The 27341-nt window shown below is 38.5% G+C and overlaps 1 protein-coding gene across 9 annotated transcripts in view; it reads left to right on the top strand.

The window, feature by feature from the left end:
* Eml5 (EMAP like 5) overlaps nucleotides 1-27341 on the top strand; it is a 131754-nt gene that overhangs the window by 25985 nt on the left and 78428 nt on the right. For all 9 annotated transcript variants that reach the window (XR_015622078.1, XR_015622080.1, XR_015622079.1 and 6 more), the window contains 12 exon segments: nucleotides 1412-1510; nucleotides 2596-2664; nucleotides 6757-6942; nucleotides 8501-8636; nucleotides 9907-10108; nucleotides 12233-12370; nucleotides 16121-16377; nucleotides 18861-19073; nucleotides 22404-22571; nucleotides 23169-23275; nucleotides 23671-23789; nucleotides 24821-25007. Coding sequence is in view for 4 of the 9 variants with exons in the window: in XM_087554157.1 (XP_087410283.1) it covers nucleotides 1412-1510; nucleotides 2596-2664; nucleotides 6757-6942; nucleotides 8501-8636; nucleotides 9907-10108; nucleotides 12233-12370; nucleotides 16121-16377; nucleotides 18861-19073; nucleotides 22404-22571; nucleotides 23169-23275; nucleotides 23671-23789; nucleotides 24821-25007 (1881 nt within the window). In the remaining 5 variants the exon portion in view is untranslated.

Raw genomic sequence — 27341 nt, 5'->3', positions numbered from 1 at the left:
ACAACAACAAATCTAGGATTCTACCTTTATGTAGTCCAATATAGAAGTTGTCTTCTAAGTGAAATTCAGTCGGTTGTTGAACTCACTTTATTTTGTCTCTCCCCTTTTTCATAATTCATATTCTTGTGAATGTGAATTCACATCCTTGTGACTGGAAAGTACTTTGGTTACCGTTAAAATGTGTGTTTCATATATTTTTGTACAATTTTCTGTATGTCAAAGCAGCGGTCAAATTCAGATTGCGAAGTCTCTTCTTGGCTAGAATTCCATCTTCCATGTTAACTCATGTCAACTGTGTCTTCCAGTCTCTTCCTCATTTATTCTGCTCTTCGAAGGAGTTTTTAGCTTCATCTCATCTACTTTTCATTTCTCTGTGCATCTTTGGATATTTTTATACTTTCCTATTCTTTGTTCTTAGGTGGATATTTTGAACCCTTAATTTTATTTTATTTTTTTTTGTGTGTGTGTGTGTGTGTTAAGATCATTTTATACTGTTTATCTAAGCTCAGTGCTGTGTATTTTGCTAATTGTTAAGACCTGCTTATTTTCACTTCTGGCCTCCTGGGTTTGTGCTGAAGGGTCCAGTTTGTTGTCACTCTGTAGCTTGCTCTTACTTGGATTTCTGCCTGTAGGAATCTTTAAAGGGTTGAGTAAAAGCCACATTACCCTGTATTTGATTTGTATTGCCTGTGCCATGCTACTAATATTTCCTGAAAATAGGCCAGACCTCGGAAATGGACCCCCCACTTGAGGGTTCATGACCAGGGTAAACTCAGGTCACAACAGTGTGAGGGCTGCCTGGGCTTTCAGATGTTCATGAAGAGTTTCTTCTTCTCCCACAATTACCCATTCTTTGAGAAGGAATTACTTGTCATCGTTCCTATTCTGAGGAGCTATTCCTTTAGCCAGTCCAGCCCCATCTTGGGTAGATCCCCTAGACTTTCTCTCTTACTCCTCTCTAGGAACAAACCACAAACACATGAACCCAAAGCACCTGGTAACCAAGCTCTCCCTGCTTTATGCCATAGTAAATGTTTCCTCCCTCCACGATGCTCACCAAGGATCCTTTGTTTTGTTCTCAATTTTTTTTTCATTCTCACCACAGTGGTACATTTTAAAAGATGTGTTTACGGTTCATCTAGAAGTTTTAGCTTTTGTCTGGAGTTTGACTAGGATTCTTCCCGGGTATTCCTAAACTGATAGTCTTCTTCTTTTTTTTTTTTACTTAGTATGAAAAACTAATGCATGTACAAATATTAATGGGATGAATACATCTATGTGCCTTAAAGGGTGTCTGAAATGTGAATGCATATATTTTGATGTTACATGTAGAACTTATTTGCTATTTATAATTTGGTAGTTATTTGAGTTGTCTTTTTATTCCCGTCTGAATTTCTTGGACAAAATCCAGCGCTTAGTTTCAGTTGGACTCGATTCAAAGAATGCAGTTTGTGTTTGGGACTGGAAAAGGGGGAAAATGCTGTCTATGGCTCCTGGTCACACAGACAGAGTGAGTATCCTCTTTTTGGCTTTCTAATAAATACTTTGCAGAAAAAGACTGGCTGAGAGTTCACAGGGTCTTCTGTGTCTTGTCATTGTCACATAGGCCTAGGTAATAAAAGTTAACACAATTTGTAAAAAATCATGCAATTATAGGAGAGAGGAGAGGACGGGAAGGGAAATGTAGAATGAATTTCTTAGGCGATAACAATTTTCTAAAACCTAGTGTAGTTACAGTTCAACAATTCTGTGAACATACAAGAACTATTGGTTTGCATACTTTAGATAGGGGATCTTCCAATGTGAAACATTAATAAAACTTTGAAAGTACAGCTTAAATTACAGTTATAAATACCCATAAAATCTTAGATTGTGGACTGGCGAGATGGCTCAGCAGGTGAGGGTGCCTACATATACATACACATAAATACAATCTAATAAAAATGGGAGATAGCTTATCTACCTAGCACTAAAACACATGATCCACTGTTTACAGCATAAGTTCCGAATTTATCTCTATGTTTGCTTCAGTAAAAAATATACTTTTTTCATTTTTAAACATAAAGACTACACATACTTATTTTTTACTATTTGAAGAGTTGTACATATGAAAACATAAATTTTTCAGATATCAACCTTAAAATTACATGACCTGTTTGGTTTGGTTTAATAGTATGTTGCATAGATATTGTATTGAGGGAAACACGATGCTGCTCATGTACATTTAAAATTATGTATTGCCGCACCATTTGGTGTTTTGCCTCTGTAAAAATTCTCAGGCCTTAACCTAATATTCTAGTTCTGTTGATCCATTCATGTTTCCTTCTTGGGTCAAAGTATTCTTTAAAAATTAAAAAGAAATGCATATTAAATTTTATTAGTTCTCTATAAAGTTAACCAAAATAATAAATTGCTTTTATTCCTTATGGCCATACTTACTTTTCCTTATAAGATTTTGAAATGTTGGATTTTTATTATTATTGAGGGTGTCATATATAGTTTCTGATAGGTAAGGGCTTAGCCCACTTCATTGTTTGTGCAGGGTTCTTAAGAGATACTGAAAGTATTTTAACCATTGATCTGATTTATTTACAGATATTTGATATTTCTTGGGATTTGTACCAGCCAAATAAGCTCGTCAGCTGCGGTGTTAAACACATCAAGGTACAAATGTAGCAGTCATTTTCGGTCATCTGTAGCTACATATTCATTGCACCATTAGCATTAGGATAGTTACAGAATTCGAACAGGACTTGTTTTTAAATGTCAGGTTTTTATTACTCATGTCTTGTCTAGCAAGTGCTTGTTGTAGGTATTTGAGACACTATAAAGTATAAGTTTTTAAAGGAAGTCATGAGTAACGTCCACAAGGAACCAGTCTAATGAGGTAGAATCCACTGTGAACAGGGAATCAAACGTCTAAGAGTTCTCATCTGCGGAGATAATGCCGTCTCACGGAAGCAGCGTGGACAGTCACCACCGCTACTTCCTGCACACTTAGCCTCGGGAGTCACTTCAACACTTGGAGGGTGTGTTTGTCTGTTTTCTTCACATTTTGAAGCTATGACAGCTCTTACTGTCCTCCTAGCAGCATATGTTCAGATGCTGTTCATGGTCAAGTGATATTTTTACCTCGATAATTACTGTGTACTTGCTTTACTATATAGTTAGGTCTTGAAGCCTATAGAGTCAGTGTCGATAATTCATTCCTTCCTCATGCAGTGTATCCTCATTAAATCCCCCTCTTCTCCCTTTCTTCCCCACCTCCCCTCCTCTCCAGGTCCACTCTGTCTGTCTCTCTTTAGAAAGAACAGGCTTCTAAGAGATAACAACCAAACAGTATTTTTATAGTTAACTTTAAGTCACTGATGCCTGGTGCAAACGTCAAATACTTGTTCCTTTTCTGTTCCTCTTATACAGTTGCTCCTGAAACAGTTAATTCCTAGTGAGTAAGAATCTGTTTTCTGACCAGCTTATCTGTATTTCCTTCACTCACCCCACGAGGCTTTAGGCATATATTTTAAACACTGGGAAGATGGAGATCTTTGTCTTTATTTGAGATAATTCTTGATATAGTACTTGAGATATGTGTATATTTGTGTATATTAATTTACCAACTGTGTATTAGACATATATAATGTTTAGTTTATATATTATAATCATATATTATGTAATATAATATCTAAATTAAATATAAAGAGTTCTTATTACTTACCTTGTAAATAAAGCTAAAACTTATTTTTATTTATTTTAAGAATTGATCTTCTGAGATCAAACTATATTATGAATTACATTTCCTTTGATAGTGGCAATGGCTAGTAAGGTAGTAGTTTTATGCCAATAATATTATCGAGGAAACTAAGTCTCAAAGATGATCTGAATTTGAACTGTCAAGTGCAGTAGACACTAGGACATTAAGAATTTAAATGTAAACTCAAATAAAATGAAATTTAAAATTTATTTATTCAGTCATTAGTCATATTTCAAATACTCACGAGCCATATGTTTCTGGGGTCCACTGTATTGGAAACCATGCATATGTATATCTAGCACACATGAATTTATTTATATATACACGTATATGTGTAGAGACGGAAGAGAGATTTGCATGTTCACTGCCATTCTATTTGACAGGGGTGAACTGGATTCTAGAACAGAAGACTTAGCTCAAAGGCATTTGTAAACCTAGACTTTATTCCTCAAAGATCTGATCTCATTTCATCTCAGCGAGTGTTCAGGAATTGTAAATCTCCCCAGGTGGGTCTAACGGGGCCAACACTGAGATTCACAGAGCCAGGAGAGAAATAATAGCATCGGATTGGGACTGGGCAAAAGGACAAGGCCAACTATTCTTGTGAATATAAATTATAGATGGTGCTTTTGGGTTTAAAAGTCATAGAATTTCATACATTAAAGTATTCACTAGTTATGTGAATAGATAAGTGTCCCAAGTTTTAGTTCTGTGAGGCTTCAAACTTTAAATTTAAGGATATAATATTATTAAAAATATATTACATGGTAATTTACAAAAAAATAATATTTTGGGGGCCCAATTTCTTTATTTAGAATTTTTCCATATATAAATCCCTGCCCTTTTATGTTTAGATTTTTTTCTGTACAAACTATAAAAATTTACTAAACACTATTCATAGTAATAAGGCTGACTGTGGCAAATCTTGCTTGAATTTATCTTCCCCCAGATGAATAGATTATTTGTAATGCATTCTCATTTTTCAGTTTTACAAAGCTGTTAGTCAGGTTGAGACTACCCATGAGAGCAACATATATTCTTTCTTTCTGACCTCTCCTCCATCTTAACCTTTTGCATCAGATTTGACATAACATTTGGTTCATTTTCCTGAGTATATGGTGCTGTGTGCTTTTTTTCACTCCCTTTCCGGTACTGGAGATTGAAACCAAGACCTTGTCCATGCGAGGCAAATGACCTTCCCTTGAGCCATCTTCCCAGACTTTGTCTTCATTTGCATTTCTAACTCACTCCCAACTTTTTGCCTAAATTGTATACAGAAGTTTTTGAAAACAGCTTTTTTTGAAATATTCTTTTTATTCATTCTTTGAGAATTTCATACGTGTGCACACACACACACACACACACACACACACACACACCCCTTGATCGTATTCACTTCCACTCCTCTCCCAGATTCATCCCCCTCCACTCCAACTACTCCCACTCTTGTCTGGTTTCTTTTTTTTTTAATAATCCCATGGGACCAATTTGTGGTGCCCATATAATCAGGGGTGAGGCTATCCACTGACGCATGGTTGAACTACTGGTACCCATGCCATTACAGAACAATACAAAACAACCCTGACTCTCCCTCCATTGGAAGCCATAAACAGTAAGAAGAGGGGCTCCCGAGTCCCTGCATTCTCCATGCTAGAACGTTGACTGGCTTGGTTGCAGGTCTTAGCTAAGCATACAGCCACAGCTGCTGTGAGTTTCAGAGTTAGTTCAGCACCCTATTATTTCCAGAAGTCACTGTTTCCATCCTATCCTCCCTGCCCTCTGGCTTATATCTTTCCCCCTTTCTACATTGATTCCCAAGGCTTAGGGTGTTGTAGATGTCCCATTTGTCTTTGAGCAGTCCACAGACACTGATTGTCTGCACAGTGATAGTGTCTGTGTTTACTGTCATCACTGCACAAAGATACTATTTATTTGATAATGTCTGCACTAATTTATGTGCATGAAGATACACATCTAGATGGCAGTTTGGTACAATGTCCATTTGGCAAAATAATATTAGTAGGCTTATTCTAGGGCCTTGTCCTGTGAGCTCTCTAGTCATAGGTGTGTGGTCAGATTAACAGCACTAGGCATTTGTTTCCTCTTGTGAGGCAAGCCTTAAATCAAAAAGTGATTGGTTAACTCTTTAACATCCATGACACTATTGCACTCAAGGCATGCTGGCCGTTATTATAGTCACAGGGTTCACAGCTGGGCAAAACTGATGGCTTTCCCTTCCCAGAGGTCTATGTAACACTTCCTGATGCCATGAAAGGTAACAAGCAGAGAGAAAACTTCCTGGTTAGTATCAACCTGATTTCTGTGTGACTTGTGTCTAAGCAATAGAGTCTTACTATCCAGTTCTGGTGGGCAACCAGAAGGAGTGGTTTGGGGATATCTAAGACCCATCTGAACAATAACTCAAGAATAATTATGCTTGGCACCAGGCTTTCTACTTAGCATCCTTTGGCTTCTGGGAGGAATATTATCCCCTGTGAAGGGTGACCAGTTTAACTCTTTTATGTGAAAAAGTACACACACACACACACACACACACACACACACACACACACACACACACACTCACACACACTCTCTCTCTCTCTCTCTCTCTCTCTCTCTCTCTCTCTCTCTCTCTCAGGAAGCTTATACAATAGTGTGTTTCCATATGGCTTTTTCAGACATCTTTCATGTTAATTATTCCTCCTCCACACATTTCTTTGCCCTCCACTGTCATCCCTCTTCCCGCTAAAAATAGCTTTAAGGAAAATGTTAGCTCAGATTCCTTACTCTTACAGATAAAGATTGAAACTAGTGACTAATCTGCTAAAACAGCTGTGACAACCCTAGGGTGAGGATATAAGCACTGAATGCTATTTTAGCATAAGACAACTACTTAGGTAATTTCTAGTCTACTACCATAGTATAGTATTGAATTATTGAAAATATATGACTTGGTTTTATAAGCATTATTTGATAATATGCTTATAATGTATACGTTTTAGTTCTGGAGTTTGTGTGGAAATGCTCTGACCCCAAAACGAGGAGTTTTTGGTAAAACAGGTGACCTTCAGACAATATTGTGCCTAGCCTGTGCTCGGGACGAATTAACATATTCTGGTGCACTCAATGGCGATATATATGTTTGGAAAGGAATCAATCTTATACGAACAATACAAGGAGCCCATACTGTAAGTATATTTGAATAATTTAAATACTTTTAGCTGTTTACCACTTCACTTACTTAAAACAAACTAATATACCCTATCTGTAGTCAGTTCAGTTTCTTTGTAAAAATGTTATTCTAACAGATTATTTTTTAGATTTCAATTAAGAACTATGCAATTAGACTCATACATATTTATTAAATTAGTGTAATTATCTTGTTAAAACCTTTGTTATAACAGTGTATTTTTTTAGAATAGTGCTGAGTAAAGCTGGTTGACTTTAGTCATAGAGTTTTCTAGACTAGCTGCAGTAAAGTAAAGCTAGTGTTGTTAAGGCCAGCTTAGCCAGTAGGCAGTTTGGGAACATGTGGGGGAAAAAATAGACTCATTAAGCCAGGGGAGAGGATTTCATTTTTTAGTTGGCTAAATGATTACTTTGTGCCTATGGGTGTTTTTGCTTGTATGTGTATCTGTGCACCATGTGTGTGCCTAGTACCTTTAGAGGCCATGAGAAGGCGTAGGATCCCCTGGAATTGTGGTTACACACCAGTGTGAGCCTTCACATAGGAGATAGGAATTAAATCCAGATTCCCTGGAAGACCAGCCAATGATCTGAACCACTGCACTATCTCTCTAGTCCCTGGATTTTTTTTTTAATTCATGAGATTTTCATATAATTAACTCACAAAAATGTATTGTTAAATGTTTCATGTGATTTTAAATTCAAGCTGTTTAGCAATTGAATCGTCACTCCTCCAACAAGTAGGAGGTTAGGAGAGATTTTCAAGTGGAAAGTACTGATGTCCTAAAGAACCATTTATGAATGACTTGCTCTATGAAAAATGTTTGGAAACAAAAATAGCAGTATTTTTTTCACAAAATTATGATAGTTTCTATTTTATCCTTTAATATATAAAGATACTAGTTTTTTCTGTAACATTTTTCTGTATAGAATGTGAAGTGTTGTAAATTTTTGCTTATCATCTGGAAGAAAAACGTTAATTTCCTTGAATTTTTCTTTTTTATTAATTATTCTTTTTGCGTTTTATTCTTCTTTGGTTGATTGTACTGGGTTTTTTGCTCATGTGTATATTAGAGACAAATATTTTTTCAGTATATACATTGCATTTAAAGGCCAGGGAGGTGGCTGGGAATAGAACGCTAGCCTAGCATTAGATTCCTGTGTTCAATCCCTAGTACTGCACTTACACATAAAAAAGGAAAGGTTTTTCCCTTATGGTTTATGGTTTTCTTTATCATGTATGAAAAGGTCTTACAGCTCAAAGTCACATGAGCATTTTGACATTTTGCATTTATTTATTATGTCTAGAGTTTTGCCTTTTAGAATTTTATATGCAATATATAGCATTTAAGTTTCTTTTGTGTTATGCACATATTATTAAATACCACCCCAATTATATATTGACTTGCTAATGATATATTTTAGGTGTTTTTGATGTGTTTTCTGGTTTATTAATTATTTCTTTTTCATAAGAAAGTACTGCTGGATTGATTTTTGCCTTTATTTAGTAGACGGTCTTAAGAGGTTCATGTTTATAAGTCATTTTCTACCTTTACCTAGGCAGGGATTTTTAGTATGAATGCTTGTGAAGAAGGCTTTGCTACTGGAGGCAGAGATGGCTGTATTCGTCTTTGGGATTTAACTTTTAAACCAATTACTGTGATTGATCTCAGGGAAACAGAACAGGGATACAAAGGTAATCACATGAATGAGTTACACTTAGCAAATTGTAAATAAGCCAGTGGGTGTCTCTTAGTGCACACGTATGTTTTCTGTATGTTCCCTCTGGAGGACTTTGGCTGATACAGTTTGTGCTATTGTGACAAAGACCCTTTGTGTGTCTAATGCCTGTTATAATAAAATCTACAGAAACATTTAATAAACATTTACTCTTTTAAACTGTGGATTTTGAAAATATTTTACTGTTACAATGCTAAGTAGAACTATTTGCCAAATAATTGTGCAAATAAAATATATTGAAAATTGGTGAATTTTTGTTAAAAATGATTTAAGTCACTTTTCCTTTATTCAAAACTTACTTTTTCAGCAATTGTGGGATTTAAAGATAGACATAATAAAATAGGTTCTCAATGTAACATAATAGTAATTATTAGTCACTAATGTCATTGAATTATAAGTCTAAAATTGGAAGCAACACATTTAGATCATATTTGTTTATAATATATTTATATTTGTGTTACTGGAGAGAGATGTAGCTATCTCTGGTCTGATTGTTTAGCTTTATCTGTAAATTAAGATCACTACAAATATCTCCTAGTATTAGATAAATTAATGAATTGTTTAGAAAACTCAGTATATGATAAGCTTTTAGATGTCAGTTTCTACTCTGTTTTCATTAGTTTTTTATGAGCATTATTTCGAAGCTTACAAAATAATGCTATTCACTTTTGCTTTATTCTCAAGAGAATATTATGAGGTCTGTGGTGTCTTTATATTGACAATGTTATATAAATAAAAAATGGGAATGTTATTTCATAAGGGTCAACAGGAACTGTGAAAAATGAAGATAAAGTAAAAGTGAATTATTGTCCTTTAAATATATTGATGATCAGATTTAAGAAATGAAATACAGTGAGAAGTCAGGTTGTTAGAGAAAAAATTAGAAAATGCACATCTTTAAAGGCAGGTTCTGAGAACTCACCATTGTTAAGTGCTTGTGAGACTTTATCTACAAACACAGTATGACTCTAAGAATTGCCCAGCAAAGGAGAAGGGAAAAGTAATCTAAAGGATGGGTAGAAATTATGTATATGAAAAAGAGTCTATTGTTCCATATGGCAAGGAATACAAACAATTGAAGACAGTGGGAATGTATATTTAGACTTTTGTACTCTCTTACAACTAAGATATAAAAGATACAAAAGTTAATTTCCAATTAAGTGTATATTTTATCATTGTAGCACTGATGTTAAGTACAATATTGGAACTAATGTGCTTTTTACCAGGTTTATCTGTGAGGAGTGTTTGTTGGCGAGGTGACCACATTTTAGTGGGAACACAGGACAGTGAAATTTTTGAAATTGTTGTGCATGAAAGAAATAAACCTTTCCTAATTATGCAAGGGCATTGCGAAGGTGAACTTTGGGCGCTTGCTGTTCACCCTACTAAGCCTTTGGCTGTAACCGGAAGTGATGATCGTTCAGTCAGGTAAGTACATCATTTCTTAGGTAAACAAAATAAGGTACCATGAAATCTCCAATTCAGACTGTAAGAATTAGTACTTTCCAACTGAGAGTGTATTTGTGACCGTACACCTTCAGTGGATTATGAATGCCTCTGACCTGCCTTCGTGCTCAGGCATTCGTACACATACACACAAACAAATACATATAATATTTGTACTAAAATCTGCCTCTGATGTGAGTAAGCTGCAGGAAGTGTGTAAACAAATGAGTATGTCTGCGGTGTGCCTATAAAACTCTGTTTATAGACATGGAATCTGAACTTGGTATATTTTTTAAAATTTTTATTCTTTTATGATTTTCAACAATTAAAATTTGTAAAAGTCATCCTTAGTTCTCACTCCATAAAAACATGCAGCCATGGCTTTGTCTCAGAGGATGTGTTTGCTGACACTTGTGCTACAGAACAAGGACTTTAGCAAATGCTGCCATTAGTGTTGCAACACTGAAGCTCTGAGGTCAGGAAAGGCAGGGTACATCAGCACCGAACGGCCAGAGAGAGGCGCCTGGGCAGCAGCTTGAGAGTGTGAAGGAGACTGATGAGAAAAACAGCTCTTATGCCTAGGCAACATGACTCTGTGTGTAGACACAGCCACAGAAAATGCAGATGAATTCATGAAATTAAAAGGGGATTAATGCAACTGGAGAGCTAGCTCAGTGGTTAAGAGTGCTTGCTGTTCTCTCAGTGGACTGAGAATTTAGTTCCCAGCCTCCACACTGGGCAAGTCACAACTAACTGTATCTAAAGGTATTTCTTGGCTTCCTTCGATACCCATGAGCTCAAACACATATACAAAAATAGAAGATAAATGTAAAATTAGAGAATACCATGGCTATAAAAGAATATAAAATTAGTATACAAAATTATTTTTCTATAAAACAGTTTCAAGTTTTTAAAAAGATAACACCTATCACCTATAAGATCATTGTAAAAAAAAATCTATTTTTCTTCATTGATCTTTTTCTAACCTCTTGAAACAGATGCTTATTCACTAAATTAGAGCTTTTGTTTTATAACATATGTAGCTACATATTTCTGCTATGTCCCTGAGTTTCATCACTGTATTAACATGGTGACAGTTTATTATTTTAATATTTATTTCTATGTGTGTGTGCATGTGGATGCTATATGTGCACTGAATTCCATTGGCTGTGAGAAGAGGGTATTGGATCCCTTGGAGTTGAAGTTACAGCTGGTTTCAAGCTGCCTGTGTATGTGCTGGGACCTTAACTCAACTCCTCTGAAAGACCTAGACTGTCTTCTAACTACTGAGACATCTTTCTAGCTCTCAAGTCTACAAGTTTTGATGTAAAGTTTTATTATAACTTATTTGAATGCGTTAGATCTTCATTATTTTTTCCTGCGTTTAAGTTACCTGAAATCATAATCCTTGTTTTTCAAATGATAGGTCTTTTCAAGTTATCTTACTTAATATTATAGTCTGGAATAGCTTCTGAATTTGAACATTTAAGTACTCTATTCGAAAGCCTACATATATACTTTTTTTGAGATAAGTCCTTACTATGTAACTCTGGCTGACCTGGAACTTGCCTATAGATCAGGCTGGCCACCAACTCAGAGATCTGCCTGCCTCTCCAATGCTGGGATTAAAGACATATAATATCATGGCCAGTCTTACATATATAATTTAAGGTAATAGATATTTTTATGGGGTAGAGGTTACTAACCTATTTCAGATTAACAATTGAGTCATAGTGATGTCAGTTTGTTTTTATATTTAAAAACAATTGTTCCTGCCTTTGTGAGAGTGAGAGTGTGGGCTCATGAATGCCGTGACATGTATGGAAGTCAGGACCACTTTAAGAGGCTGGTTCTCTCCTTCCATTATGGGTTTTGGGGATTGAGCTGCAAACACTTTTACCTTTGGAACCATTTTTCCATTCCTGCTGTATTATTTTAAAAACAAAAATAAATTATGATACTGTTTCATTTTAATCATAATAATATTGCTGTTTTCATAGAGGCAAATGTCTTCCTTTAAACCAGATTATTTTAACTGAAAAATTCTTATAGAGATTATTTTTACAGCATAAGTTAATTATTTTCATTTTTGATTAAATTGTACAGGATTTGGAGCCTTGTAGATCATGCTCTAATAGCGAGATGTAATATGGACGAGCCAATCCGATGTGCCGCTGTCAATGCCGACGGAGTCCACCTCGCCCTTGGAATGAAGGATGGGTCACTCACTGTCCTTAGAGTGAGGTATGGGGTTAGTGGAGGCAGAAACACTGAGTTCTTGTCTTGTTAGCATATTGCTCTTAACCACCTATCCTCTCTTTCCCTCTTCTTATATGTGCTCCAAAGTTTAGTTTCATTAAATGAATATACTTATAAAAATAGTTTTGTTGGACAGTTAAACTCAAGAACTTTTATCTTGGGGCATTAAGAATGCTTGGCAAGCAGGCTGGAGAGCTGCCTCAGTGATCAGGAGAGCTACTGTTCTGGCAGAGGAACTGAGTTTGGCTCCCAGAACTCACATTTGACTTGTTTACACACACACACACACACACACACACACACACACACACACACACACACACACACACAAGAAACCTTTTATTTAAAAAGAGAGTGCTTAGTGCTTAGTACAGTGCTGGCTGGGCTGAGTGACAGTCTGGGACCCTGACTCCTGTGCACAGAATTGTTTTCAGTCCTGGTCCTTTGCTGTTAAGCAGCCTCAGGGCTCGGAGAAGTGTCTGAGCAGGTGTTTGTTTCCTTGTTTGTCTCTTTATGCTTTGACCTTTCATTTGTGTAGTTAATAAATGCTTAAGGAATTTATTAAAAGGTTGGACACAGTGGCACATGCCTTTAATCCCAGCAGTCAGGAAACAGAGGCAGTCAAATTGCTAGGTTTGAAGCCAGTCTGGCTTGCCTAGTGAGTTCCAGGCCAGCCAAGGCCACAGAGGGAGGTCTTGTCTTAAACAAGTTAAAGCTGTTGGCAGTTGATGTTGAATTGTAGGTAGACACACTGAGTTCTACCCTGTGCAGCCATTGAAAGCAGTACTTAGAGCCACAGCTCACTCACACAGCATGCTTATGAAACCTGTCTTCCTTCTCCAGCTCAGGACTCCTCTACCCAGTAGCCCAGGGCAGACATGCTTTATTCACTTTTACTTTGTCTCGCTTGTCTAAGTCACTTCCACAGAAGCCGTCAAGTTAGTTTTCTTCCTTCCACTCCACCGTTAGACTCCTGTGTGGGCTTTTTCATCTCCTCACTCCTGGAATAGAGTGGAGCAGCCCTCCTTACCATCCCCGACTGCTGTGATCGAAATCCATGACGTTTCATTAATTAAATCTGTACTCTGGCAAGTTCATACACATGTATAATGCATTCTGGTCACTCTCGTTAGCGTCCTCCATCAAGCCTTCGTCATCTCTGTACGTCCCTTTCCCACACTCAGCAGTTAGCTTCCTTTTGTGACTGGTGAGAGTAGCTCGGGCCTTCTATGTGATGATGTTTGGAACACTGCTAGAGTGCAGTGGGGCGATTAGTGGTTACATAACTGACGTTAGCTCCCTCTCTCCAACACACACGTCAGTAGCAGTGGCTCAGCAGTGTGGCAGGGCCCTCTGTGCCCTCCTTCATCTGTGAGTGATTGTGTGAGACCACTGATGATGCCTTTCTCCTCTAGCACCCTGCACAGTGCCCCTGGCATGGTGGAAGCTACAGCAGGGAAGAAGTTTCCAGATCACTTCCAGCTTTATCGTAGAGACTTCCTTGTCAGACTCATTTGTCTGCATTCATCCTCTTTCCAACAAAGGCTTTCTGCTCCTTAGGCTGAAGTTGGTAATCCTTGACATGGTGCGCAGTGTCCAGCTCTCTGATCTGGTTTTCTATACTCTATACAAAATTTCTTCATAATTGGACTTGATGGTACAGACTTATAATCCTAATTATTACGGAGACTGAAGCAGGAGGATTATGAATTGAAAGTTTCCCTGGGCTTGAGTGAGTTCAAGGCCATCCTACCTAACTTAGTGACTATAATTAATTACTTATTAGGGCCACAGTTAAATAGTAGGGTGCTTGTCCAGCATGTACAAGGCTCTGGGTTTGACTCCCAGTGTAAAAAATAACAGTAGGGTTTTACAGTGGGATGGGTTGTAATTTTTCTTTTAAAACTGTTTTTATATACTTTTCATTTTTTATTTTAATAAGTGTAGATGTCCAGTGCTATTAAATACATCTACATTATTGTATCACTATTCTTGTTTCTAAAACTGTTGTTCTTTCTGTGTGGAGTCAGCTTGACATAACTACAGCCATCTTACTACAGAGCTGACATATTGATCCAGTTTAACCTGAATTGGCATTACCTGCATAGTTCCCAGAATTTCACAAATAGATTAAGCCTATGGAGTTATTTAGAGGTTTCAACCAGACCTTGGCACTGACTCCTTGACATTGGCAAGATGAACTTGCTTGCATGATGCCATCCCCCCACTTTCCCGCCCAGGTTGTGAGGATGGGCTTAAGCTTGTTTGTGGAATACTTTAGTTAGTAGTTCCCAAAATTGCACTCTGCAAGCCTGGACTCTGTCTGCCTCTCTCTCTGCCTTCACTGTTTCTTACTATTTCTGCTCCTCCCACTGGTTGCTGTGTGCACATTATGTTGTCCCCCATTCTTCAGACAGACCACCACTACATGCTTCCATACTTGTATGTACTGTGTCATATTATGGCTCTCCTCTTTCAGACTCAGCCGGTGTCTCATGCCTTATGCTCATAGATTTACCCTGCTACGGCTTTGTCCTGCTTTCAGTCCAGCCTTAGCCCACATCTCATTCTTTCTTGCACTTTTGTATACTCCTTTTGGGCAGTTAGCATATATTATCACAGTTGTTTTATGTCTGTCATGCAAGGTCAATTTAAGTTTGATAACTTAGTACTAAAGCCCCATAAGTGTTCACTGCCTTTTAAAGAATTTAACATTTTCTCTAACCTCCGTTTAGCAAATTAAAAAACCGGGAAACATGCCCCTGCTTCTGAGATTGCTAAACTGGAGTATTCCAAGTGGTAGACGCAGAGTTCACATGGAGAGACAGCTGCCGTGAGAGGTGGTCGTCTCTCCATCCTCTTCCCATCTCACCTGCATCTCTGTCCTTCCTGTTCTTCTAGTTGTAAAAGTTTGAAAACTCAATTGGGTTAAACTGAAGCGTTCATCTGTTTTTATGCCTGTTACCAATACCCATGCTATTTTGGAAGTTAATTTTAAGGCATCCTAGAAAAAATGGCTGAACTCCGCTCTGTTTTTTTTTTTAAATAAGTTGAGCATGGGGGTGTGTGCCAGTTATTCAGTTGCTTGGGAGGTAGAGCAGAAGGATTGGAAGTTTGAGGCCAGCCTGGGCTACAAAAGGAGATCGCCAAGAAAGGGGAACATTTGAAATAAAATCCACTAGTGTGGAAAAATGAATTAAAACAACCTAGGTGGTTATATAAGATAGATATTGACATATATTGCCAGAATGCTGCATTCTTTCTTACTTTGCTAATTTCCCAAATATCACTTTGCACATTTGCTCATTATGAAATGTGTTTGAAAATTATGCTGTTTAAGAATATTTCACAAATTCAGTATTTACAAAGAACTTTTATCACTAAAAAATATGGCTAAATCTTTTATTATTTGAATACAGAAATTTAGTAGGGAGCTATAGGGAACTTTAAATGAGCTTATTTATGCACTGAAATTTAACATTTTTCTCTTGTACTTTTTTTTTCAGTGCTGAGGTTCAAATTCAGGACTTTATGCTGGCAGGTGCTGTCACCACGTACTGCATCATCCTTTTTTTTTTCTATTTATTTCTCGTCAGCAGAATAACTACTCCTAAGTAGATACCACTTACCGTACATGTATGTCAGTTTGTGCATACTTGATGGAACCTCTGTGCTTGGAGAAATTTTAAAATTCTGTTGGGACTTTTGCTCAGACAGTCTTTCCTCTTTTTACAGAGATATGACTGAAGTTGTACATATTAAAGACAGGAAAGAAGCAATCCATGAGCTGAAATATTCTCCAGATGGCACTTACCTTGCGGTTGGCTGCAATGACAGCTCAGTTGACATCTATGGAGTTGCTCAGCGTTACAAAAAAGTGGGTGAATGCGTCGGTTCCCTTAGCTTCATCACTCATTTGGATTGGTCTTCAGACAGTAAATACTTACAGACAAATGACGGCAGTGGGAAACGACTTCTCTACAAGATGCCAGGTAAACTTCCCTCGCACATTGCATATAGATCATAGACTTATAATAGCAGTAGTATTTCAACTCTCAATAACAGTAAATTGTAAAGTATTTGATTATAGGTAGAGTAATCTGAGCTATTTCAGGCACCATGGTCTTTTCCATAAGACAGATATCTTTAGAGTTTTTCCCCACCAGAGTATTGAATTGTAATTGACATCAAAATTCAATGTTTAAAATATACAATGTGAGTTTTTTGAAATTTGAGATAAGGTCTCATGTTCTCTGGCTAGACTAGAACTGGCTATGTAGACCATGCTGGTCTCAAATTTAGTGCTGGGATTAAAGGCAAATGCCACATACCCAGCCTTTAATGTACATATATTGGACATTATAAAATAATTACCACAATCACACTGATTGGTATGCCTGTCACCTAATACAGTTATTTTAATTTTCATGTGAAGTAGAAATATTCAAGATCTTTCTTAGCAATTTTAAACACACAGTTTAAAACTGAGGAATAACAGTTACTGTGCTGTACTTTCAGAAAGGACACTTAGAACTCATCCTACACACCTGGAACTTAGTGCCCCCTGGACAACATTTTCCCATCACTGTGCCCCTCTCAGCTCTTAGAAACCAGCAGTCCAAACCCTTCTTAGTTAAAACTCCACACCTCTAAAAATGACCTTCCATACCTCTATCTAATGTGGTGCTTTGTAAATTAATCTCTCATTAAAAACTTATTTAACGAGACTACTTGCATAAGACAGTCCATGATTGTCCCCCAAGCTTTTCATTGGTGACTTACAGCGAAGATTTACTGAGTCCTAAAGTCCTCTTACCTAGCAGAGTGTATCACCGTTCACTGATCATTCCATTTTAGTCCTTTTTTAGTGTTTCCTCTTTGTTAGAGCATTTGTCCTTCCTTCCTTCCTTCCTTCCTTCCTTCCTTCCTTCCTTCCTTCTTTCCTTCTTTCCTTCCTTCCTTCCTTCTTTCCTTCTTTCCTTCCTTCCTCCTTTCCTTCTTTCCTTCTTTCCTTCCTTCCTCCTTTCCTTCCTTCCTTCTTTCCTTCTTTCCTTCCTTCCTTCTTTCCTTCCTTCCTTCTTTCCTTCTTTCCTTCCTTCCTTCCTTCTTTCCTTCTTTCCTTCCTTCCTCCTTTCCTTCTTTCCTTCTTTCCTTCCTTCCTCCTTTCCTTCCTTCCTTCTTTCCTTCTTTCCTTCTTTCCTTCCTTCCTTCCTTCCTTCCTTCCTTCTTTCCTTCTTTCCTTCCTTCCTCCTTTCCTTCTTTCCTTCCTTCCTTCTTTCCTTCTTTCCTTCCTTCCTTTCTTCTTTCCTTCCTTCCTCCCTTCCTTCTTTCCTTCCTTCCTTCCTCCCTCCTTTCCTTCCTTCCTTCCTCCCTTCCTTCTTTCCTTCCTTCCTCCCTTCCTTCCTTCCTTCCTTCCTTCCTTCCTCCTTTCCTTCCTTCCTTCCTTCCTCCTTTCCTTCCTTCCTTCCTTCCTTCCTCCTTTCCTTCCTTCCTTCCTTCCTTCCTTCCTTCTATCCTTCTTTCCTTCCTTCCTCCTTTCCTTCCTTCCTTCCTTCCTTCCCTCTTTCCTTCCTTCCTTCCCTCTTTCCTTCCTTCCTCCCTTCCTTCTTTCCTTCCTTCCTTCCTTCTTTCCTTCCTTCCTCCTTTCCTTCCTTCCTTCCTCCTTTCCTTCCTTCTTTCCTTCCTTCTTTCCTTCCTTCCTTCTTTCCTTCCTTCTTTCCTTCTTTCCTTCTTTCCTTCCTTCCTTCTTTCCTTCCTTCTTTCCTTCCTTCTTTCCTTCCTTCCTTCTTTCCTTCCTTCCTTCCTTCTTTCCTTCCTTCCTTCCTTCCTTCCTTCTTTCCATTCCACCCCTTTCTGTCTTCCCTTCCTTCTCTTCTACCCCTCTTTCTCTCTCAAGCCTTCCCTTCCTTCCTCCCTCCTTCCCTCCCTTTTCTCTTCCTTCTTTGGGTGTTTATCGAACACATTGAAGAGAAGACCAAAGCCCATGCTGTCAAGAGACCCCTTAGATTCCTTCTCTGCTTCCACTTCCTTCTCCTCTGATGGAGCAGCAGCTGTACAGGGAGCAGTCCTCTCAGTGTTGTCCTGAGGATGAGGGCCTCATAGATGTAGGAGAGCTCAGGCTAGGAGTTGCCAGAAGGGAAGGCCTCATTCACCCCAATGCAGTCTTAGCTTCCTCAGAGCCAAGCCCCTAATCACCTCTGAAGAAAGACATTCTTTGCTCACTCAGGTGTCACTAATCTATATCATGAATTTAGTGAGTTTCAGTTCTGTTTTCCATGGGAATGAGCCTGCTGAATTGGTAATTATGTTCAGACTACCTAATGTTGTAGTATTTAATTTTGTTTTCTCTCCTAATCCACACTTACCTGTCTGTTCATGTCTTCTTCTCTAACTTAGGTATAAGGTATAAAATGGACATTTGAGTGAAAAGAGTCAAGCAAAGTAATTAGTTAACTGAAGACTCTTTTACTTTTAGGAGGAAAGGAAGTGACAAGCAAAGAAGAAGTAAAAGGCATGCACTGGGCTTCATGGACGTGTGTTGCAGGCCTTGAAGTCAATGGAATTTGGCCCAAGTATTCTGACATCAATGATATAAACTCAGTAGATGGAAACTATGTTGGCCAGGTTTTAGTTACAGCTGATGACTATGGAGTTGTAAAATTATTCCGATATCCATGTTTAAGAAAAGGTACCTTTTTTCTAATATTTTATTTACCCTGTCATAAAAGATGTTAGTTATGCTTTTATATAGTCTAAATAAATTATGAGCTATTATTTTAGAGTATATACTAATTGATGAACGATTTTATTTTGTCAATTCAAAAATTACTGTCCTGTTACATTTATTTTTCTAGTTATGAAATTTTTTGCCAAAGATTATTCTTGAATTTATTCTGAGTCTGTGAGTAAAGGCTGGCTGTGCTTCTAGCTAGTGAAGCCTGCTTCTAGTCTTCTACCACAAGACACGTGAGTCACCAGGCATCATACATGCTATTCCTTGAAGACTCATCTGTATTGTTCCACATATAGTTTGGGTCGTTTTTCATTGCCATGAACTAATTACACTGTAAGTGTCTGTTATAGTTTATGCATTTACTTTTCCATTAGTTGACATTGGAGCCATTTCTAATCTTTTGTTAACACATGCAAGTTTCTCCAAGAGGTCTATCATATGAAAGAGAATATGGAGTTGAACATTATAAAAAGATGTCAGTTTGCTTTCTAAGATTTTATTTATTTATTATATATCAGTACACTGTAGCTGTCTTCAGACACACCAGAAGAGGGTGATCTCTTTACAGATGGTTGTGAGCCACCATGTGGTTGCTGGGATTTGAACTCAGGACCTCTGGAAGAGCAGTCGGTGCTCTTAACCGCTGAGCCATCTCTCCAGCCCGTCAGAATAGTTAGAAAATGTCATCAATACCCGAGGACTCACAGCCTCTTCGGCACTCGCCTCACCAAACTTTCTTCTAATTTTGGTGAATGTAGATACTGTAAATGGTCATGTTTTGTGGTCTCATTAAAATCTTTCCTAATGAGACTGAGCTTTATTTTCAGATGTTTTCGGGGCAGGTTTATGTATTCCCTGTGTATTCTTCTTTCTATATGGTTGCTTCTTTTGTTGAAATGTTTACTTTTTTTTTTAAAGATTTATTTTATGTGAGTACACCAGAAGAGGGCATCAGACCTCATGACAGATGGTTGTGAGCCACCATGTAGTTGCTGGGAATTGAACTCAGGACCTCTGGAAGCGCAGTCAGTGCTCTAAACCGCTGAGCCATCTCTCCAGCCCATGTTTACATATTTCAATAAGTTCAAATTATAATATTTATAATTTTCAGCTATCATCTTTCAATATGCAACCAGTCTTTTTCTTCTCTCCTTTTCCCTTTTATTTTTCTAATAGATGGTTTCATGAATCCCAGGCTAGCCTCAAACTTAGTATAGTTGAAAAGGCTAGACCTAAGTTCTGGATCTGCCAGTCTTTACCTCCTAAATATAGGGATTACAGGTGTGTGTTACCATGCTTGGCCTCTTTTTTATTTTTTTAATGTCTTTTATCTACTAGTTCTTAATTTCTATACAACCAAATCTTTAAAAAAATGTTTTATTATTGTTATTATTTTTTTTACTTAATTACTTTATATTCCACTCACTGCCCCCCTCTTGGTCACCCCTTCCCACAGTCCCTTCCTCATCCTCCCTCTCCTTCTCTTCTGAGGGGGTGGGGGCCCCCGGGATATCCCCCCAACACACTGGCCCTTCAAGTCTCCACGAGGCTGGGTGCATCCTGATCTCCCACTGAGGCCAAACAAGGCAGCCCAGCTAGAAGAACATATTCCACATACAGGCAACAGCTTTTGGGATAGCCCTCACTCCAGTTATTTGGGACCCACATGAAGACCAAGCTGTACATCTGCTACTTAGGTTGAACCCATGTATGTTCTTTGACAATGGAATCTTTTTATCTATTTCCGTGTGTGTGTGTGTGTGTGTGTGTGTGTGTGTGTGTGTGTGTGTGTGCATGTGCCATACATTTTGCTTTATTTTGTGTGTGTGTGTGTGTGTGTGTATGCTAATGGGGATCAAAACCAGAGACTGACACATGTTAGTAAACTACATATACCCCAGCCCGTTTGTCTCACAACATTACCCCAGGTAATGTCTCACAAAGTTGCTCAGGCAGGCCTCAAACTTGTGATTTTTCCCACCTTAGCCTTCCTTGGAGCCAGGTGTGAACCAGCACACCTACCACCTAACAGTTTGTTTTTCTATGTTTTTTACTTTTTTATTTAATAAAAATTAATTACATAATTTCCTCCTCTTTTTTTCTCCCTCCCACACCTCTCATGACTCCCCTTTCAAATTACACATACATATCTACAATGTATCTGCAAATAAATATATAAATACACAACGCTAATTCAGTGTTGCTTTTTTGTATTTTTCCTGGCTGACCTTTTGGGGTTGGCTGAGCTTTAGAGTGCTCATCTGTGAGGAAGGCTGGTCCTCCCTCCCTCAGTAGTTTGTACATTTGCCTGTACCTCTCTAGGACTGAGACTATATTCATCCCCCTCCCCCCCCCCATTTACTTTGGCATGCCAACTAGTGCTGTCATTGTTCAGGTCTTATTTTAGCAGCCATTTTGTTGAGACTTCATGGGTGAAACTTCCCTGTCATATCTAGAATATTCTATCTTGCAGAAGACTTCCAGAGTTCTTACGGTTCATTTATAACATCCCCAAGCCTTAGGTGTTACAGATGTTATCAGTTGGGACTGGGCTCCCCACATTTTGACCAGTCATGACTTTCTGTAATAATCTTGGATACAAAAAAGATTCTTCGATAAAGATTAGGAGCTACCCTTGTCTGTGGGTGTAGGAATAAGTAATTAGACTAAAGTTAGGAGTCTAGGTGAGGCAACAGTATGTTCTCCTCTGAAATCTGGACCTCAGTGGCCTTTGGTAGTTGCCTAGGTACTACTCATGATTCCTCTCCTGCTGAGCAAGCCTTGAGTCCCGTTATACAGCTGCTGGTTACCACCAAAATATGTGTCATCATTACACCTTGAGGGAGTATCGTCCTTGATTATCATTGTTGTAGTTCATAGGTGTCACAGCTGGTAGGATGGTTGAGCTTGCGTCCCTTGGCAGCATGTATGCACCTCCTGCTATTATGAAAGCTAGTCATCTGGGAGTTGGCTTTTGGGTCCCATCTAGCTCTCTTCGTACAAGTCCTGTGTCCAAACTGCATATATCTCACAGTTTTTGTAGTTCCTACCAAACTATATGATAAAATAAGCAAAGGAAATATTTGAACCCTTCAGTTCATCCATTTGTTCTTTTAACTAATTTTAAGATCATTTTCTCTTCTGGTCATTTTGTGATGTTGTAATAGTTTGGATAAAGTGGTTGTTGTTTAAAATGGGGAGAGAGTGTGTGTGTGTGTGTGTGTGTGTGTGTGTGTGTGTGTGTGTGTTGCCCTTTATCAATTTAAAGATATATTTTTGTTATAGGGGCCAAGTTCAGAAAATACATTGGCCATTCAGCTCATGTAACTAATGTCAGATGGTCACATGATTACCAGTGGGTTATTTCTATTGGTGGAGCGGATCACTCTGTCTTTCAGTGGAAATTTATTCCTGAGAGAAAATTAAAAGATGCTCTTCACATAGCACCGCAAGGTAAGCACGAACAGCTCCCCATCCATATCTCCACACTAGCAACTTTACCATTGAGGCTTCTCAGCCAGCAGAGCTGTCCCATTAGAGTAGATGCATATCTTCAAAGTTGGGGTCGTGGAGCATGCTATACGACGAATTTGGGTGGGAGTTTAATTTGTCAAATGAGTGAAATAATAGTTCTACCAACATCTTGGAGATATGGGTTCCAAGGTTTTTAATGCCCTGTAAGAAATCAAGAAAATGTCCATTCATCTGTTGTATGTAGAATTTATAGCTGTTTTTCATGCTGATTGTAAGTTATATTCAATTATATCTGCACGGACACTTAAATTTAGTGTAGCAGCCATTGGGGAGGCAGTGTGGGGATTTAAAGGAGCTGTTGTGTTTCAGTGCGTGGATGGTTAGATAATCTGTAGTGTAGTTTACTGACGTCAGTGTCACTTGGATAGGTCATTTCATTTAACTGTTATGGCTTGTTTACATGTCAAGCTGACAGTCCTCTCTTAGTCAATAGTTTTCCACTGTTGTATTGAAAGTAAACAATACTTTCAACAATGCCTTTAAACAAATGACACTTTGTTTTTTAAACGTTTACAGAAAGTCTGACTGAGTCCAACAGCGATGAATCAGATTCAGATCTGTCTGATGTTCCGGAACTAGATTCTGAGATTGAGCAAGAGACACAGCTTACTTACCACCGGCAGGTAATGTCCTATTAACCTGTGACTTAGTCTCCCAAAGTCCAGTTTCTTCATCTTGATTCCCACTACTTATATCTATTGTGAATTTTTATGACTTTAATTTGTCCAGTATTGGTAACCCTTTCGTTTCCCCTTTGATCATCATAGCACACGTGCATAAAGTGCTCTTTTATATTAAATTCTTGATGTACTAAGTAAGCCAGTGTTCTGTTTGCCTGTCTATACTGTTTGTTACAGGAGACTGCCACATTCCCCTTTAATGTTTCCATATGACTCATAGAAAGGTCTTGGAGCACTAAATTCCAAGTGTTCTCTTATCAGCATATGAAAGTTATATTACGTATATGAGCATCTTTATTAATTCTTACCTTGATCGTATTTCTGCATATATTTTTAAGGTTTACAAAGAAGATCTACCTCAACTCAAAGAACAATGCAAAGAGAAGCAGAAAAGTGCTACTTCTAAACGAAGAGAACGTGCTCCAGGAAATAGTATTCGATTACACTTCATTCATGGGTACAAAATACTGTCTTCATTCGTGTGTTTGAATTTGCGTTTGCACTTAATACCCTTGCCTGAGTAGTTAGGATTTGATGTCCATCTCGTTGTTACTGGTTTCTGGAGTCCTTGAGCACATGACGTACGGGCCTCTCAGTTCAGGGGTGCAGCAGCAACCGCTACTCTCACTCAGCACACATTTTCTCACCAGAGTGGTGATGCCTTCTCAGAATTTGAAAAGAATTTATGAAAAGTGTTTCCAGGACTAGAGAGATAGCTCTGTGGTTAGGAAGGTTTGCTGCTCTTCCATGGGACCTAAGTTCCATTCCTAGAAGCTACATCAGGTGGCCTCCAAAAGCGCCTGCACATGTGCGACAGATACACACACAAGTAGGATAACTCTTTTTAAAAAGGATTTCTTTTCTAGTGTTAAAATAGATGGCATTTTTGTTCCACTGTGTTATGTGAGTTGGACTTCTTTGAAGCACAAAGCAAGGTTGTCATTGATGGGATTGTTTTCACCATTTGAAGATCTGTGTCTTCTAATTGCTGCTTACAGTTACTGTGGAAACCTGTGTTACATAGTCACAGCTCAGCAATGTGCATAGAAAAGTGCTGTTTGAAATCCTCCTGTCTCTTTTCTTCCTCTCCCTGTGCCCTGTCAGTCCCTTGCCCTATAAATAATATTTACTTCCAGAAATACCCGAATACAAACATATATTCTTTCCTTATCTGATTATGTATAAAAAGAAGTGGCTTTACTCTGTAGAAAACAAATGTGATAGTGTTTTTGAAATTGTTAGAATACCAGAAATTCCTTTTCTAGACCTGATTTTTTTTTCTCACTCAATACCTTAGCCTAGATTTAGCTATCTGTAATCTGAGAAACTCACAATAGTATGTAGATTCTAAGAAGCTGGTATTTTTTAATTATTCAGTTCTTTTAAAACTGAAAATTAGATGATCCCAATGATACATACATCTCTCTGCTAGATATTGATCAGATAAAAGATTAAAATGTGTTGCGCATGATTTGTTTTCTGCATTAGTTACAGAGGTTATGACTGTCGAAGCAATCTTTTCTACACTCAAATTGGTGAAATTGTGTACCATGTAGCAGCAGTGGGTGTCATATATAATAGACAACAGAACACTCAGCGTTTTTACTTGGGTCATGATGATGATATCCTGTGTCTGGCTATTCATCCTTTGAAAGACTATGTGGCAACAGGCCAGGTAAGTTCCCTTAAAAGGCCATGAAACAATAAGTCAGATAGGAAACCTTTACAAAACCTTACTTTGAGATTTATTTTTATTTTTATGTGTATAGATGTCTTGCCTGCATATATTTCTGTGTACCATGTGCATGCTGTACTCATGGAGGCTAGAAAAGAGTATAAGATACCCTGGTACTAGAATTATAGATGATGTGAGCCATTGAGTGGACCTGGGTCATTTGGCAGAGCAGTAAGTGCTCTTGACTGTTGAGCCATCTCTCCAGCCCCTAAACCTGATTTTTTTAGGTTGAGTCACTAAAGCAATATAAGTAATTACTTGACAAACAGGAAACAGGAAAACACAGAATGACTATGTCTTATTTTTCAATTGCAGTACCTACCAGGTTTGCAATGGCATAGGTTCTGAAATTTTGTAATGAACACCTCTCTATGTGGGTATTCATAAAGAAGGAGGCAAAATATTGTCTGTAGATTCTTACTGTATTTAAGAACTTTAGTAGCTTCTTAATGTTTGTTTACTTTACTTTTATCCCAAACTTTGAAAATATTTGATACCCAAAGGCAAACATGACAAGCAACCATGGAATGAAATCTTGAAAACCATGAGTCAAAATAAGTTGATTATCTCCAGTGCTTTGTCACCGTGATAGAACACTGACCAATGTGTGCCTGTATCCCTGAAATGAGATGTCCCAGTCCTGCTTCTTTAGTGCTATGTGCTATTATCAGCCAGACGGAATTTGGTGTTTAAATCAAAGAGCCTTTATTTATTGTCTATGTCAAATTCTGTGCCTCTGTTTCCTCATCTTTAAACTAAGGATACAATTGGTACCTAACTTAAGGAATTATGATGGTTGTTAAATAAACCAGAGTTTTTAGGGCTGTGGAATAGAATCTGTAAAGTAAATAACTTCTCCGTGAATGTCAGTCCCTAACATCCATCATCACTGCAGATGAGATGTTTGAAGTGATCAACATGGAACTGAAAATGTCGGTATTGAGTGCATAAAAAGAAATCAAACTCTCTGCTCCCAAACCCCGTGGGAGAGAGACCTCACCGCCTGATCAGGTGGGCACTCCTGAGGCTGCAGAGCGGAGGAGACCACCAACACTGCCCACCCCTGCCCACATCCCTGGCCCAAGAGGCAACTGTATAAGGCCTCTGGGTTCCCGTAGGGGAGGGCCCAGGAGCGGCAGGACCCCTGCGCCTGAGACACCGCCGGAACCTGAAGGAAACAGACCGGATAAACAGTTCTCTGCACCCAAATCCCGTGGGAGGGAGAGCTGAACCTTCAGAGAAGCAGACACGCCTGGGAAACCAGAAGAGACTGCACTCTGTGCACATCCAGACGCCAGAGGAAAACACCAAACGCCATCTGGAACCCTGGTGCACGGAGGCTCCCGGAAAGAGCGGCGCAGATCTTCCCGGTTGCTGCCGCCGCGGAGAGGACTTAGGCAGCCCCACGAGCAAACTTGAGCCTTGGAACCACAGGTAGGACCAACTTTTCCCCTGCAAGAAACCTGCCTGGTGAACTCAAGACACAGGCCCACAGGAACAGCTGAAGACCTGTAGAGAGGAAAAACTACACGCCCGAAAGCAGAACACTCTGTCCCCATAACTGGCTGAAAGAAAACAGGAAAACAGGTCTACAGCACTCCTGACACACAGGCTTATAGGACAGTCTAGCCACAGTCAGAAATAGCAGAACAAAGTAACACTAGAGATAATCTGATGGCGAGAGGCAAGCGCAGGAACCCAAGCAACAGAAACCAAGACTACATGGCATCATCGGAGCCCAATTCTCCCACCAAAGCAAACACTGAATATCCAAACACACCAGAAATCTAGTTTCAAAATCATATTTGATCATGATGCTGGAGGACTTCAAGAAAGACATAAAGAACTCCCTTAGAGAACAAGTAGAAGCCTACAGAGAGGAATCGCAAAAATCCCTGAAAGAATTCCAGGAAAACACAATCAAACAGTTGAAGGAATTAAAAATGGAAATAGAAGCAATCAAGAAAGAACACATGGAAACAACCCTGGACATAGAAAATCAAAAGAAAAGACAAGGAGCTGTAGATACAAGCTTCACCAACAGAATACAAGAGATGGAAGAGAGAATCTCGGGAGCAGAAGATTCCATAGAAATCATTGACTCAACTGTCAAAGATAATGTAAAGCGGAAAAAGCTACTGGTCCAAAACATACAGGAAATCCAGGACTCAATGAGAAGATCAAACCTAAGGATAATAGGTATAGAAGAGAGTGAAGACTCCCAGCTCAAAGGACCAGTAAATATCTTCAACAAAATCATAGAAGAAAACTTCC

Source organism: Rattus norvegicus, chromosome 6, assembly GCF_021556685.1.
Source record: "Rattus norvegicus strain SHRSP/BbbUtx chromosome 6, alternate assembly SHRSP_T2T, whole genome shotgun sequence".
NCBI lineage: Eukaryota > Metazoa > Chordata > Mammalia > Rodentia > Muridae > Rattus > Rattus norvegicus.
Note: the sequence above shows the minus strand (reverse complement) of the source record. Positions and strands in the feature narration are given on the sequence as shown.